Here is a 14,399-nt window from a genome sequence, read left to right as displayed (position 1 = left end):
GAACTCAGTGAGGATCGTTTGAGATGACCAAGGGGGCAAATAGGAAAATGAACCAAAACCACGAGGAAGGGAAGATCGGAGCGTGTGTGTGCGTGTGTGCGCACGTATGTGCAGGTCCGTGTGCTCTCGCAGGGAGGGTGTTTGCAGGGAATCGGGAGAGTAATAAGCAAGTTGGCCGAGGCCGGAGCTCAGGCCCTCCTGGCCACTGGCTTGGACGGACCCAGGAATCTGGTTGGCGAGGTTTGAATCCCGGCTCTACTGCTTATGAACGAGCCTCAGTTTCCCCATCTGTAAAAGAGTAGCCCTTCCTAGGATGGGCGAGGATTAAGTGCAGAGATGCAGGGGAAGGGGTGATACGAGGCCGGACTCGGAGCCACCCTCGGTGTATCCGAGGGAAATCCATTAGGACCGTGGTGATGGTCCCTGCCCAGGACCTGCCCACTTCCTGCCTGTGGGCCTCTCTGTGGGGGATGAGCTGGTGGCAGGATGTTCCCACGATGGAGCTGCCTTTGAACAAGGATCTCCTCTCCTCTTTAGGGCGAGAAAGGTCCACAAGGCCCAGCTGGCCGAGACGGTCTACAGGGTCCCGTGGGGCTCCCTGGTCCAGCTGGCCCTGTGGGTCCCCCTGGAGAAGATGGAGATAAGGTAAGAAGAATTCGGTGAGGTTCCCCAACCTGGACCACGCACAGCCAAGCTTGGCCAGTGCCGGCAGGTCAGAGCTGGCGGGGGGGGGTTCCTCCTTTTTTTCTTTTTTTTTTTGCGGTACGCGGGCCTCTCACTGCTGTGGCCTCTCCCGCCACGGAGCACAGGCTCCGGACGCGCAGGCTCAGCGGCCATGGCTCACGGGCCCAGCCGCTCCGTGGCACGTGGGATCTTCCCGGACCGGGGCACGAACCCATGTCCCCTGCATCGGCAGGTGGACCCTCAACCACTGCGCCACCAGGGAAGCCCGGGGCGGGGGGTTCCTTTTCAACCAAGGGATGCAGGCGACGTAGGGGCTCTGGCGACAGAGGGACCCCATACTGCCATCCGACATTCTTGGCGTTAGTGGATGATTTCGGAATAGCTCACAAATAATGGTAATAAATGAGATCTCTGACATGCTTGAGGGGACTTCGACGCTGCTTTTCTCTTGGGTAGTTTTGGTGTTGCCGGAGACGTTTGCTGAAGCAGCCAGAGCGCGGGAGAACGCTCTCAGTCATTTCAGATTCTAAACCTGTGGAGCCTGATTTAATGAGGTTTTACTCAATGTCTGTTTTTAAATGTCTCCACTTCAGTGATCAAGGCCCCCTTCCATTAAGAACGTGCTTTATAATCCTGACGCTGTTACTGCCGTAGCTTGTATTCTATCTTCCGTCTAATGAAGACAGTGACATTTATCTCTTCGGTTTAACTTTCGGTTTATGAGAACTTTCCGGTGACATTTCCGACTTCGTCACCTCTGCAGCGATGATGCCTTGCCTCTCAGGGTGGGAGACAGCCCTGCACGGCAGAAACACGGGAGAGATTTTAATAACTTTGGAAGCGTAGTAATTGAGTTGTCTTTATCATACTGTCATGTCATCCAACTTGACAAAGTAAACATTTCCATTGTGATTTTTTATCACACTTTCAAATCTGGTACAGTCCTGCAAAGTGTAAGATCAAGGCCTCATCCCTTTTAGTTCTCTTATTAAAAAAGAAATCAAATTAATATATGGAAACGTTTCTTCTTAGGAAAGTTATAGGGCCCCCTGGAGAGATTATTCTCGCTCTCCAAGAAAAATTAATTAAGGGGAGCAGATAACGTGCAAATGATCATTGGACCGTCTGATGGGCCTTTCACATGTTCCCACAGGGGGAGATCGGGGAACCGGGACAGAAGGGGAGCAAGGGAGACAAAGGCGAACAGGTAAGGGGCCACACGAGCCACGTGCAGGGCCACCAGTGGAGCCACGGCACAGGGCTGTGTGCTCGGTGTGGCCCACACGCATCACTGACGTGAACAACCATTACAATATAACAACATTCACACCGGTAACTGATGGGACAGAGCTGGGCTTTGGGCTTTCCTTCCCTGTTGAAATCTTGTATGTGTGCGTGTGCCTACATGCGTGTGTGCACGCACAGGTGTGTGTTAGGTGCACACGTATGCATGTAACATGTATCTGTAAGAGAATCCCTTGTTGACAGATGGGCAGAAAGCACGCACAGGTTTTGTGAAGTAAAGCAGATTCAGCGTTTTTGTCCTTGAGGTTTTCGGTCCCACAGACATAATCACTGCCCTCCGATGCTGAGGGCTGCAGGATGTTCCAACAGAGGCAGCACCCTGACCAAATGCCTCTTAATTTTCCCTTAAAAAAAAAATTCTGCTTTAGAAATACTGGTGCGTTCTTGCAAACGGCCTGTCACTTGGCTGGCAGCTCCGCCCGGTGGCCGTGGAAGGAGGCCTGCACAGCGGACCTTTTCGCCAGGCGTGTCTGTTCCCAGGCAGACAGTGACCACGTCCCCGTTGACCTGGGGCCAGTCAGGCTTCCCAGGACAGCGACAGCATGCTGGCCTCTCTCGTGCTCTCCCTGTGCCAACAGTGAAATGTGCCTGGGGGCAGGCATTGTGCTGTCAGGTGTGGACTTTGGAATCAGTCCCTCGCGCGGCCACGGATGAGCCGCGTGATCCCGGTCCTCGTTTTAAAATGGGGCCTCCGGGGCCTGTGTCATGGGTGTGGTGGGGGCCGAGAGGATGCACGGTGGCCTCCGGCGGGACGTCGGTGTGGCTGTCCCCCCGCCCCTGACAGCACATGCTCAGGGTTGGACAGAGAGCATCACGCGTTCCAGAGCCGGCAGCCGGGCCCAGGACGGCCAAGCGTGGGTGCAGCCCCGATGACCTTGGCTACAGAGCCGCTGCGCGCGCTGGCCTTTCTCCCTCGGCCTGAGCCGTGACTCAGGAAACAACTCTCTCTGTCTCTTCCCCACAGGGTCCACCTGGGCCCACAGGACCTCAAGGCCCCATTGGACAGCCAGGCCCCTCTGTGAGTATCAGAGAGTCCCCATCCCTCGAGTTGATGTGGCCCCGTACCTGGCCCTCACCATGCTCAACGATCTCCCTGTAGGGAGCTGACGGCGAGCCAGGTCCTCGTGGCCAGCAGGGCCTTTTTGGGCAGAAAGGTGATGAAGGTCCAAGAGGTTTTCCCGGTCCCCCGGGACCCGTGGGGCTGCAGGTAACAACAGAGTTTGCACTTCAGCTGATTCCTGCATCTTTGTGACGCCTTCCCCTCCCCTGCCCTGCCCGGCCCTCCTGTCCCCTCCCTCCTGTCTTCTGAAAGCTCAGGCAAGGCTTCAGGGGCGTCTCCATACATGACGTGCTGTGAATTCTCAGAATTCCAGACACACCCACATTCACTTCTCTTAACCGGTGACATTTGTGAATTTGCTCATTGTAGAAATGTTGGGAACTACAGATAAACTGTTAGAGAAGGAAACAAAAATGCTTCTCAGCACGTGGTGGTGCCTTTCCACACCTCCTAAACGCCTGTGCTCACACACACACGCGCACATGCATAATTCTGTTTGGTTTTTGCAAACTGCGACTCGTGCTGCATGTATAGGGAGTTTGGATCCAGCTTTTCCCACTTCCTTTTATATGACACGTCGCGTCAAATGTCATTAAACATTCTTGGAACACATCACTTTTTATTTATGTTTGAAAACGTGACTCTCAGTCGCTGCCTTGTGTCCCAGCATATGGTGGTGACGTAACTGATTCAAACATTTCCCTGCTGGCGGCTCATGAGGGTTCATTGTTTTATGGGACGCCTTCAATAAGCACCTTATCAGGAAATCGTTGCATACTTCTCTAATTCTTTCCTTGCGCTAATTCTGAACTTTGGGATTTGGGGGACATGCTCATATGTGGCTGTACGTTGAAAAGCACATTCCTGGGGCTTTTGAATGCCTGGCTTGGGGCCTTGCTGGGGAGGTAGCGCACGTTGTGTGTTGGGGGGATAGAGCCACGCCCACGTGCCGAGTTTCTGATGAATTCCTGTTCTCAGGGTCTGCCGGGACCTCCAGGAGAGAAGGGCGAGACGGGAGATGTGGGTCAGATGGTGAGTGGCACTGGCTCGTGGAGACCCGGCCATGGTGGCTGGTTGCTGTTTTGGTAGATGTTTGTGTTTTCTCTGGGCTCAATGGCTCTTCTTCTCCCAGGGTCCCCCAGGTCCCCCCGGCCCCCGAGGACCCTCCGGAGCTCCGGGTGCTGACGGGCCGCAAGGCCCCCCAGGTGGAATAGGCAATCCTGGTGCAGTGGGAGAGAAGGTGATTCACGCCCCGTCACTGTCCCGGTGTATGACGTGCGAGCATGTGTGTGTGTGTGTGCGCGCGTGTGTGTGTGTACACGTGCATGTACCCATGTGTATGTGTCCACCGCATACACGGAGATGTCCAGGTGCGCTGCTGGGCCATTCCTGTCAGATGCATTTTGAAACTTAGAAGATGTGTGCAATGGACCTGGGAGCCCTGCCCTTACCCAGGAGATTTTCCAAACGATAACAGCCACCAGGAAAGGCCCCGCCGCCTCCTCCTCTGAGATTTGGCTCTGATAGACATAGTTATCTATTCCTTGAAGTGTGTCGTTGCTACCTTTTCAGCTCCCGTTTCTGTCAAATCCTGTTTTCTCATAGCCCCGGGTCCTCTTCCTCTGATCTGGTTAGTGTTAGGGCTTGGGCCCTGGAGATGACGCGAGCACATTGGACACATGCACGTGCACACGTGTGTACGTGCCTTACTCGCGTGCACGTGTGCAGCGGGCGAGACGGTGCCAGAGTCTGACTCCACCTGGGCCCAGGAGTTTGCACTACTTTTAAAGCGCTTACCCCAGTTCCTTGGGGGTGAAAGGAAGGCGATGGGTGTGCTCCCCTGTGTTTGCACTCCTTTCACGCCGTTCCAGAGCTTGTTTTCTGACATCAGGCCATTCAGCTGAAAGTCTCCCATCGCTGCTCATTTTTTACGATAGGAAAGTCACAGAGAAACATAACCTGCTGAGACCACCAGTGAATGGCGTGCGACCTCTGCTCAGAGCAGCACGCTCTCCCCGTGCCCTCCCCACCCGCCACAGGGCACGTCCCAGCTTCGGCCACCACCACTCTCGCCCTTCCTGCTCTGTCTCACCTGCCGGCAAACGGATCTGCCTAGCTGTCCCCCTCCTCCTTTCACCTGGCTTCTCTCACTCGTCCTCCAAAACTCACCCGCAGCATCGCTTCCTGGGGAAAGCCATCTTTAATGCCCCCACGTACCCTCCGTGCCCGCTCTGTGTGTGTCACATGCCTGTGTATGTCACTGTCACCGCTTTATCCCTGGGTCCCTCACCTGTCTCTCCTCCAGTCCTGGGAACCGTCAGAGGACAGTGACCGCGTCTCACCCCCGGCCCCCTAACCTCCCCCACCCAGCCCAATGTCAGGGACGACTCGCTAAATGCCGGACGCTGGAACCGCTGTTCTCATCGCTGCTGTAATCACATCACGTTTCCTCCTTAGGGTGAGCCCGGCGAAGCTGGAGAGCCTGGCCTTCCCGGCGAAGGGGGCCCCCCGGTGAGTGGGTGGGCTTTGGGGGAGGAGGGGATGCGGTGTGGTTGGGTCCTGGGTGGGAGGCTCCTGCTCTGCCTCAGTTTCTCCATCCTGAAATGGGAGTCACGTCTCCTCTTGTGCCTACCTCGCCGTCTTGCTGGAAAAGAGCGGGAGTGCCGTGGCGAGTGAGCGTGTGTGCGTGCACGTGTGTGTCCGCGTGTGTGCGTAGACGGTAGTGATGGACGCCCAGGACAGCCGTCTGGAGCGTGTGTGCGTGCATGTATGTGTCCGCGTGTGTGCGTAGACGTTAGCGATGGACGCCCAGGACAGCCGTCCGGAGCGTGTGTGCGTGCATGTGTGTGTCCGTGTGTGTGCGTAGACGGTAGTGATGGACGCCCAGGACAGCCGTCCGGAGCGTGTGTGCGTGCATGTGTGTGTCCGCGTGTGTGCATAGACGTTAGCGATGGACGCCCAGGACAGCCGTCCGTGCTCCAGGACCCTCTCACTGGCTTCCGTAAACGTGGGGCCCATCGCTGTCACCTGGTCAGCCCAGACCCGGAACATGCAGACCTTCGCAGGTCGGATGAGCCGTGTCTTGAGGCCCCCCTGAAGGCAGCCCTCCGGCCCAGGAGACGGCTGTTGGACAGAGGTCTCCTGGGCTCCCTCCACCTGAGGACCACTGAGTGGGTGGGCGGCCTGGGTCCCTGCAGCCCCTCGGGGTCCACGCTGCCTGCTGTCTCGTCAGGAGTCAACCCTGCCCACCTAGAAGTCGGGTGTCGGCCTCAGAGGCCCCGGGAAGCCAGTGGGCTACTCGGACCCCCTCACGGCCCCAGGGGAGCCAGACTCCCGCAGGGAGCTGCTGAGGGTTGGCGGAGCTCGGGAAGCCGCTGGCACCCACAGGGGCCAAGGCCCGGCCACAGGCATGTGCTCCCTTCCCACCCGGTGCCCGTGAGGAGCTTCTTGCTCGAGGCAACCGCAAGGCTGGCTCTGGGAACACGGTGCCTGCCTTTCCCCCGCAGGGACCCAAAGGCGAAAGGGGAGAGAAGGGTGAGTCGGGCCCTTCTGGTGCTGCTGGACCCCCTGGACCCAAGGGCCCTCCTGGAGACGACGGTCCCAAAGGCAGCCCCGTGAGTACCTGGGAGATGCCAAGGGGCCCCTAGATCATCCTCGCTCAACGGGCAGTGCGCTGAGGCTGCCTGACCATCGCTGGTCTTGGGGTGATTTCCTGAGGTGTAGAGGCTTCCACACCAGCTACTGAGCCAAAACAGTGGAGGTGGGCGAGGGGAGACGTGGGGCGAGGGGGACACCTCGGAGGCCACGTCTGTGGCCCAGGCAGCTTTCTGGACGGAGCAGGCTCTGTGTGGCCCTCTCCCCTCCCGTAGCCTGCCCCAGCTTTGCATCAGGAGGGTCTGCAGAGCAGCGCCTTCTAGGGGTTAAAGGTCCAGCTTCCGGTGTCAGCCGGGGGCTCCAGGAACAAGTGTGGGCAAGAGCCTGCCCTTTGAGGGCCTCCAGAGGTCGAGGGGGCTGGCCCGTGCCGCTCGCTTTCAGGCGTGCGTGGCTCACATGAGAGGATGTTCTGGAAAGGCCTTGCCGTGAAGGGCACCGAGGTGTCAGAGCTAGTGGGATGCTCGGGGCTGGACGGCACAGGGCGGCAGTCTGGACGCAGCCACGCGGGGCAGCGCGCTCCAGGCCGGCTTGCTGAGGGCCCCAATGCCTCTCTTCCTCTGTTTCAGGGCCCGGTCGGTTTTCCCGGAGATCCCGGTCCCCCCGGAGAGCCTGGCCCCGCGGTAGGTGCTCGAGGTGGCAGAGCCCCTGGGTCCCCACAGCCCATGACCCACCTCGCTGGCCCGTTTTCTCCTTTCCGGTTCTGTCTGTTAGGACTCTCCTTTCCCACCTCTGAGCGCCCTAGGCGCCGGCACCTCTGGGATGGAATTTGACTTTGGGGTGAGGACCGGGGACGCGTTGTATGTTGGTGCCTGAACTCGGGTGCCGTCCAGGAGGCAGAATGAACTTGCTTTTGGCCCCACAGGGTCAAGACGGTCCCCCTGGTGACAAAGGAGATGACGGTGAATCTGGACAAACGGTGAGTCCGCCCAGGACCTCTAAGGACCCTGACGCAGCTCCTCGGGGAGGTGTCAGGGCTTGGGGTTTACAACTTGCTTTGTTCATTTCTGAGAAAAACCTACACCCAGTTACCTTAGACTAGTGATTCAACCACCACAGGGGGCCGAGAGCTCCCTCTGAGGAACCTTGAAAGCTGGGGACCCTCCTGCCAGAAGGGGAAACGCACACACAGTCCCGACAGTGGTTCTGCACACAGAGCCCAGCGTCCTCGACCGCCCCCCCCAGAAGCCGCCCCCCCCCCCCCGCCCCCGGAACGTCAGGATGACCTGTTTCTGCCCGATGGGAGTCAGATGCTCTCCTCAGAAGGCTCTTTCCACATCAGCCCCTGGAGCTGAGCTCACATTAGACGTTGCCTCTCACCTGATGTCAAGTGTTCTGAAACGTTGCTTCAAGTTTTGAAGGCTTCGGGACACCGGCTCTGGGGCCAGTTCCCCCGGGGAGATGTCTGCTGTTCTCCCACTCCCTAGCCGCTGACCCAGGACAACACCTGCCCTCCCTGTGCCTCGGGGTCCACTTCTGCAGAAGGGGTGCTGGCAGGCGTGGTGGGAACGTTCCCCAAATGTAGCAGAACTGCAGGTGGCAGGCGGGTCCCCTACGCCGCTGCAGCCCACGGGCTGAGTGTAGAGGTCAGAGCAGAGGATTCCAGGACCACCTCCACGTAGGGCTAATTCTGCAAAAGAAGAGACAGGCAGTTTCAGGGCTGGCCGAGGACAAATCAGACTGAAAACTCTGCGTTTTTCTTAGCCTCAGACCCACCCAGCCCTGCCACGTCTTAGCTTAACTGTCCCTGATTCCTAAATGCTCTGTTCTCTCTCTGACACCAGGGATCCCCAGGCCCTACTGGTGAACCAGGTCCGTCTGGGCCTCCGGGAAAAAGGGTAAGTGATGCTGCAAGGTGCCCTTGCCCGTCAACCTCCTGAATGAAGTGTGCCCTTCCCCCGCCCCGGCTTGGACCCTGGGGCCCTAGGCGGCTCGAGGAGGAAAGCGCTTCTGTTTGAAGTGCATTCCCTGCTCAGCTTCCTGCCTCATCATCAAATCTCAGACCCACTAGGTCGATGCTCCGCTCCGTTTCGGATGAGCCCACTGCTGACGCCCTCAGTAACGGCCTTCGTGGGAGAAAAACACCCATGGAGCTGAAAAAACCCCTTTTCCCCCTGGGTCAGACCTTTGGAAAAATCAGAACAAGCTACTTGAATGATTCAGTCTCTCTCTGGGGCTGCAGTAAACTTGGCCCCTGGTGTGCAGCCAGGAAGGGAGGCTGCTGGAGTGCCCTCTCCGCAGCCCGACCGGGGGCCTTTTCTGGACGTGGAGGCCCTGGGCCTCGTGCTAAGGGCCTGGGAGTGACCTCCACGGCCCCTCCTCAGCTCCTCACTGAGCTTCTGCGGACCCACTGGTCACGTGTCGCTCTCTTGCTCCTTCCAGGGTCCCCCCGGCCCCATAGGTCCCGAAGGCAGGCAGGGAGAGAAAGGAGCTAAGGTGAGTGCTTTTCAGCCCGGCCGTGGTCACGACCGCGACCACGCATAGGCCTTACGGAGCGCGCCTCGGCACGGTGGCCGCAGGGCTGGGGACTGGACACATGCGTGAACGTGCGGAGAGGGGCAGGTCGGGCTCAGAGGGAGGGGGGCTGGCTGCGCCTCTGGGTCCGGGGTCCCCGACTCTGCTGTCGCATTCTGTCTGCCCCGCCAGCCTGAGCGGGGGAGGCCAGTGCTGGGTGCCCTCGGGCCTGGCGTTGACCCGGCCAGGCCTCAGCTGCCTTGCCTGTGAAGCAGAGATGGTGACGGTGCCCACGTCAGGGCTGAGGAGACGGTGGGGTGCCCGTGCGGTGAGGTTAGGGTGCAGCCCTGTGCCCAGAGCCCTCGAGGCCGCCCCCCCGCCGGGAGGTGCTGGGCGGGGCCTCTTCTTGGAGGTGCTCCGGCATCGCCTGAGACAGTGATGGAACTCGTCCAGCCCCACGTCTGCCCAGGACGTGGCGGCCGTGCCCACCAGGGCTTCCGCGCCAGCCGTAACTGCCGCTTTGGCCATGACAGCTGGGAGGCTGGAGCACAGTTGACTGTGGACACTGGTGGGTGGAGGATTGGGCAGGGCGGCCTCGATAAGGAATGTGGAGAATCGGGGGCAGCCCCTGGATATCTGGGGGCATCTGGGGTTCTCTCCAAGGCTCCTGGGGGTTTCTGAGCAGCAATTCTGGGCTGGGGTGACCGGAGCCTCAAGCATTGGGGTCCCACCGTGTCCTCCTTGGTGCCCTGCAGGGAGAAGCCGGCTTGGAAGGCCCTCCTGGGAAGACTGGCCCCATCGGCCCCCAGGGGGCCCCTGGGAAGCCCGGGCCCGATGGCCTGCGAGGAATCCCTGGCCCTGTGGTGAGTGGCCCCCGGGGAGGCCTGGGGGGCGCGGCTACAGAGGGAGGGGAGCAGGGGTGAGGACGGGAACGGGGATGGCCAGGGCGGGACTCACATGGAGGGTCAACTGTCTTTCAGGGTGAGCAAGGTCTCCCAGGAGCCCCAGGCCCCGACGGCCCCCCCGGCCCCATGGTGAGTCCCGGATATGCTCCCGAGGAGCCCCCGGTGGTGGCGGAGGGCGGGATTGGGAACGAGAATTCTGATCCCGCTGCCTCCCCCGCAGGGTCCCCCAGGACTCCCTGGCCTCAAAGGAGACTCTGGACCCAAAGGGGAAAAGGTGAGATGGGGCTCCAGGTGACTCTGTGGTTGAAACTCAGGTTGAAACTCAGCTGCGCTGCCGCGTCTAGCTGGCCCGCGTGGCTGGACGGGAGGTGTCGCCACCGCCAACGCCCCTTCATTCTCCCACAGGGACATCCGGGCTTGATCGGGCTCATCGGACCTCCGGGCGAACAGGGAGAAAAGGGGGACCGCGGCCTCCCCGGCCCGCAGGGCTCCTCTGGCCCTAAGGGAGAACAGGTGCGTGGGCTGCTGGCTCTGTGTTCGTTAGAGCCGGAAGGACGTCCCCACGTCCATCAAATCAAGATGGGAACAGCTGAGGGCACGGGCTCGCCCAGGTGACAGCAACCTGGGGCAGAACTGGAGCCCAGCCCGGGCCCTCATTAGCCCTCGTGGTCCTGGTGACCTCAGAAGTGAAGGTCATTTCCCCCCAGTCTGTGCGAGACCCTCCGACCCAGCTAATTGTCCAGGAGGTCACTGGCGACACTCAGCCACCTCCTTGCTCCCACCTTGACCCCGTGTGTGCACCCCTGACCCTAGACTTGCCTGGGAACCCGTCGCTAATTGGAGTTTGAAGCCCCCAGGAAACCACAGCCAGGGAACCCTTAGCCTGCAGGTTTCGCCCGTCCTGCGCCTGGGAGCTGCTTGCAGTGGATTCCATGGCCAGGAGAGGCGGGAAGCGGGTGGAGGCAGGGGGCGGGGGGACCTGGCAGGCCGGTCTTTCCCGTCCCCATGTCAGGGCCACAGGGCCGCACTCCAGCCTGTGAATGACCGCTTCCCAAGCCAGGTGTGACAGGCTCACATGTGCCCCCGTGCTTTGCCCACCTTGGCCTGCACCTGACCTGGAAGAGGACAGGACGCCCGAGACAGAGTTGGAGGCGGCAGAGCCGTGAGGCGGGGAGGAAGCTTGTGGGGTGACGTCCCCCAGCCCGGCCTCGTCCATGGTGTCTCCCTGTGGCACTGAGACCTGGAGAGAGGGTCGGCTCAGAGGCTGCAAACTCCGAGCGTGGGAGAAGCCACTGGGAGGCTGGATGGACAGACAGAGCAGACAGGACCCCAGGACGCTTGCCGCCCCCGCCCCGCGGCCCCTGCTTCGGGAGCGGAAAGCGGCCAGAGGGGACCAGGCAGGGACGGTTCACATTAGAACATTAGAAGGCAGCGTTCACACTCAGCCGCCCCCCCCCACCGCCCTGCGGGCAGCAGCGCCGGGTGCCCCGCCTCACAGCAGGTGTTCAGGCCCTGCCGGGCCCAGCAGGGAGCGAGGGCTCCCCTCGCACGTGGCCAGCCCGTGTTGGGGGAAGAGGCCAACGAGAACCAAGGGGCGTGGCTGCAGGACAGGCTCCCTCCTGATCCGAACACCGATGACTGCGTTTCTGCTCCTTTCAGGGTATCACTGGTCCTTCGGGCCCGATCGGCCCCCCGGGCCCCCCTGGCTTGCCGGTGCGTATCTGGGAGGGGCGCGCGGCTCCCCGGGTTGTCCTGGGAGAGTGGGGGGATGGGCCTCAGAGTTACAGGGAAGTCATGGGACCCCCTGGGGTTGGGCCACCGCCCAGGTGGACCTGGTGCCCCGCACCACGGGTTGATCTGCTCGTTAATTCACATGCGCGTTCCGAGCAGTGGAAGCAAGGAAGTGCGGTCACTGGGCTCTGGTTTCAGGCTGGGGAGGAGAAGTGGGGAGCCTCTGTCTCCGGGCATTGTAGGGCATGTGGACAGCCCACGGTAGGCACCTTGGGGGCTGCCCCCCCACCCTCCCCATCAGCATGAGCAGAGCCAGCCCGGCCCGGGTGTGAGGAGTTGGTGTCCCGTCTTCTAGTCACCAGCCTGGGGCCCCCCCATGCAGCTGGGAGACCCAGGACTGCAAAGACATCCTCCGGCCTTGAGTCTCTTCTCACCCGAAACTAGTCAGCCTCTGAGCCCCACCTGGGCCCGGGTGCACGTGGCCCAAGCTAGCCCCGGCTGGTCTGATGCTGGCCCCTGCTGTGGGCTGCTGCGAGGGCTGGAGCGGCTCCGTGTCAGGGCCTCTGGCTGCCTGAGCTGTGATTTCCCTGCTGGGGCGGGTGGGAGGCTGACCCGGGGCACTCGGGACCCTCCTGGCCTCCGTGTGGGTGCGTGCCTGCCCCCGCCCACCTCCCCTGTCAAGCAAGTACAAGCATAGACTCTTGGAGGGGGGACACAGGTGCAAGGAGGGCGTGAAGAGCAGGCTGGTGCCGGGAGGGGAAGGGACCGCCCACCAGCTGACGCTCTGCCCCTCTCTCCGCAGGGCCCTCCTGGTCCAAAAGGTGCTAAGGGATCCTCAGTAAGTGGTGTTGCCCCTGAGCGGCCCATGCCCCCCGGGGGGGGGGGACGTGCATCACCCTTGGATGAGAACCGCCCTGGGGTCCCCTTTCCCCCTTGACTCCTGGGGCCGGTCGTTCACACCCCTCCTCTGTGGCTGGGCTGCCCTGAGTCATCTCAGACTGAGGCTCCCTGCCTTGCAGAAAGGGCTCTGTCCCCCTAAGTCCCCTCCTTGAGGTGTCCAGTTCTCACACCTGGGACTGGGAAGGGGCCCCAGCATGTTAGGTTTGTCCCTCCACCTTCTCCACGTGTTTCCGGGGATCATTCTAGACCTCAAGGGGGACTCAAGTCACATCAGGCCTCAGTGACCAAGGTTGGTTCTCTTTCCTTTTTCCCCAGGGTCCAACTGGCCCGAAGGGTGAAGCAGGCCAGCCAGGACCCCCCGGCCTGCCGGTGAGTAGCCCTTGAGGACTTGGGAGCCAGATGGGGGTTCTCCTAACACCGAGGGAATCGTGGAAGCAACTGTGTGGTTCAATCCCAAAACGTGTGTGTGTGCGTGCGTGTGTGTGCCCAGGTGCCTCTGTGTGTGCACATGTGCGTGCATGCGTGTGTGTGCGTGTGTGTGCGTGCATGCGTGTGTGTGGCAGGAGCAGGCAGCCCTAGACAGGGCCCCGAGGGATGGGTGTGGAATGTTCCAGAGACAGAGAAGAGGGAAAAGGACTGTACTACCAGGAGGGGCCGGCGTCTGCGGCCCAGGACCCTGCAGGTGCGGCCCTGGCGGTCCCGGCCCGGCCACCACGCGGGGCTGCCTCGTCCTCTCTCATCCTTCACTGTCCCTCTTCCACACCCAGGGCCCCCCAGGCGAAGTCATCCAGCCCCTGCCGATCCAGGCGTCCAGGACCCGGCGGAACATCGACGCCAGCCAGCTGATGGACGAAGGGGAGGGTGAGAACTACATGGACTACGCGGACGGCATGGAGGAGATCTTCGGCTCCCTCAACTCGCTGAAGCTGGAGATCGAGCAGATGAAGCGACCCCTGGGCACGCAGCAGAACCCCGCGCGCACCTGCAAAGACCTTCAGCTCTGCCACCCTGACTTCCCCGACGGTAAGGCGACCGTGGACCCGGGGACAAACGGAGGGGTCGGGGCTGAGCAGCCGGTGTGGTGGGAGGGACCCAGGCCTGGGCGGGCACGCACCTCGCTCGGCCTCAGGTCCCCGTTGGTGCAGTGGGGATGCAGGTCCCCCTTGTCACCTGACGAGGCATCATAGTAGGAGGGGAAGCCGTCCTGGGAGGCCGGGGAAAGAGGTCAAGTCTGTGAGGTCACGCAGAGCCGGGGTCTAGTCTAATCTTAGCCACTGTCTGGCAGGTAACCTGCTCTACCCGGAGTCCCATGATCCCTACCTACAAAATGGGAATTAAAACACGTGCCTATCAGAGGACGTGTATACAGTGTATGAAATGCTTTGGGCCTGACGTGGTGTTGGCCGCAGCTGCTGTCAGTGTTAGCAGGAGTCCTCGTGCTGGTATTTGAAGTTGTACTTGGGAAAGTACTATTTAGACTCCAGAACTTCAGTCCCATTCTCACCATTACTAGCCAAGCACTACCTACCTGCTAGAAAATAAGATCCCACTGGCTTGCTCTGGGAAGGATGAACTCTTCTGCAAGATTTAAGGGGTGCCTGTGGTTCCAGTTGACTCTGATCCTAAGTACGTGAACTTCTAGTTTCCCTGGAGCACCTCTGGGTTCCCATCCACCCGCCAGCAGGCAGAGCTTGGGCCCCGTGGGCCTC

The 14,399-nt window shown here is 60.7% G+C and overlaps 1 protein-coding gene across 3 annotated transcripts in view; it reads left to right on the top strand.

Moving 5' to 3' along the window:
- COL5A1 (collagen type V alpha 1 chain) overlaps positions 1-14,399 on the top strand; it is a 156,536-nt gene that overhangs the window by 125,380 nt on the left and 16,757 nt on the right. For all 3 annotated transcript variants that reach the window (XM_033858985.2, XM_033858986.2, XM_033858984.2), the window contains exons 43-62: positions 538-645; positions 1,838-1,891; positions 2,954-3,007; positions 3,089-3,196; positions 4,028-4,081; positions 4,182-4,289; positions 5,507-5,560; positions 6,556-6,663; positions 7,270-7,323; positions 7,566-7,619; positions 8,485-8,538; positions 9,083-9,136; positions 9,910-10,017; positions 10,135-10,188; positions 10,280-10,333; positions 10,465-10,572; positions 11,719-11,772; positions 12,593-12,628; positions 13,006-13,059; positions 13,458-13,713. In XM_033858985.2, coding sequence (XP_033714876.1) covers positions 538-645; positions 1,838-1,891; positions 2,954-3,007; positions 3,089-3,196; positions 4,028-4,081; positions 4,182-4,289; positions 5,507-5,560; positions 6,556-6,663; positions 7,270-7,323; positions 7,566-7,619; positions 8,485-8,538; positions 9,083-9,136; positions 9,910-10,017; positions 10,135-10,188; positions 10,280-10,333; positions 10,465-10,572; positions 11,719-11,772; positions 12,593-12,628; positions 13,006-13,059; positions 13,458-13,713 — 1,588 coding nt within the window. The remainder of the gene's footprint in view (positions 1-537; positions 646-1,837; positions 1,892-2,953; positions 3,008-3,088; positions 3,197-4,027; positions 4,082-4,181; positions 4,290-5,506; positions 5,561-6,555; positions 6,664-7,269; positions 7,324-7,565; positions 7,620-8,484; positions 8,539-9,082; positions 9,137-9,909; positions 10,018-10,134; positions 10,189-10,279; positions 10,334-10,464; positions 10,573-11,718; positions 11,773-12,592; positions 12,629-13,005; positions 13,060-13,457; positions 13,714-14,399) is intronic.

Source organism: Tursiops truncatus, chromosome 6, assembly GCF_011762595.2.
Source record: "Tursiops truncatus isolate mTurTru1 chromosome 6, mTurTru1.mat.Y, whole genome shotgun sequence".
Lineage (NCBI taxonomy): Eukaryota > Metazoa > Chordata > Mammalia > Artiodactyla > Delphinidae > Tursiops > Tursiops truncatus.
Note: the sequence above shows the minus strand (reverse complement) of the source record. Positions and strands in the feature narration are given on the sequence as shown.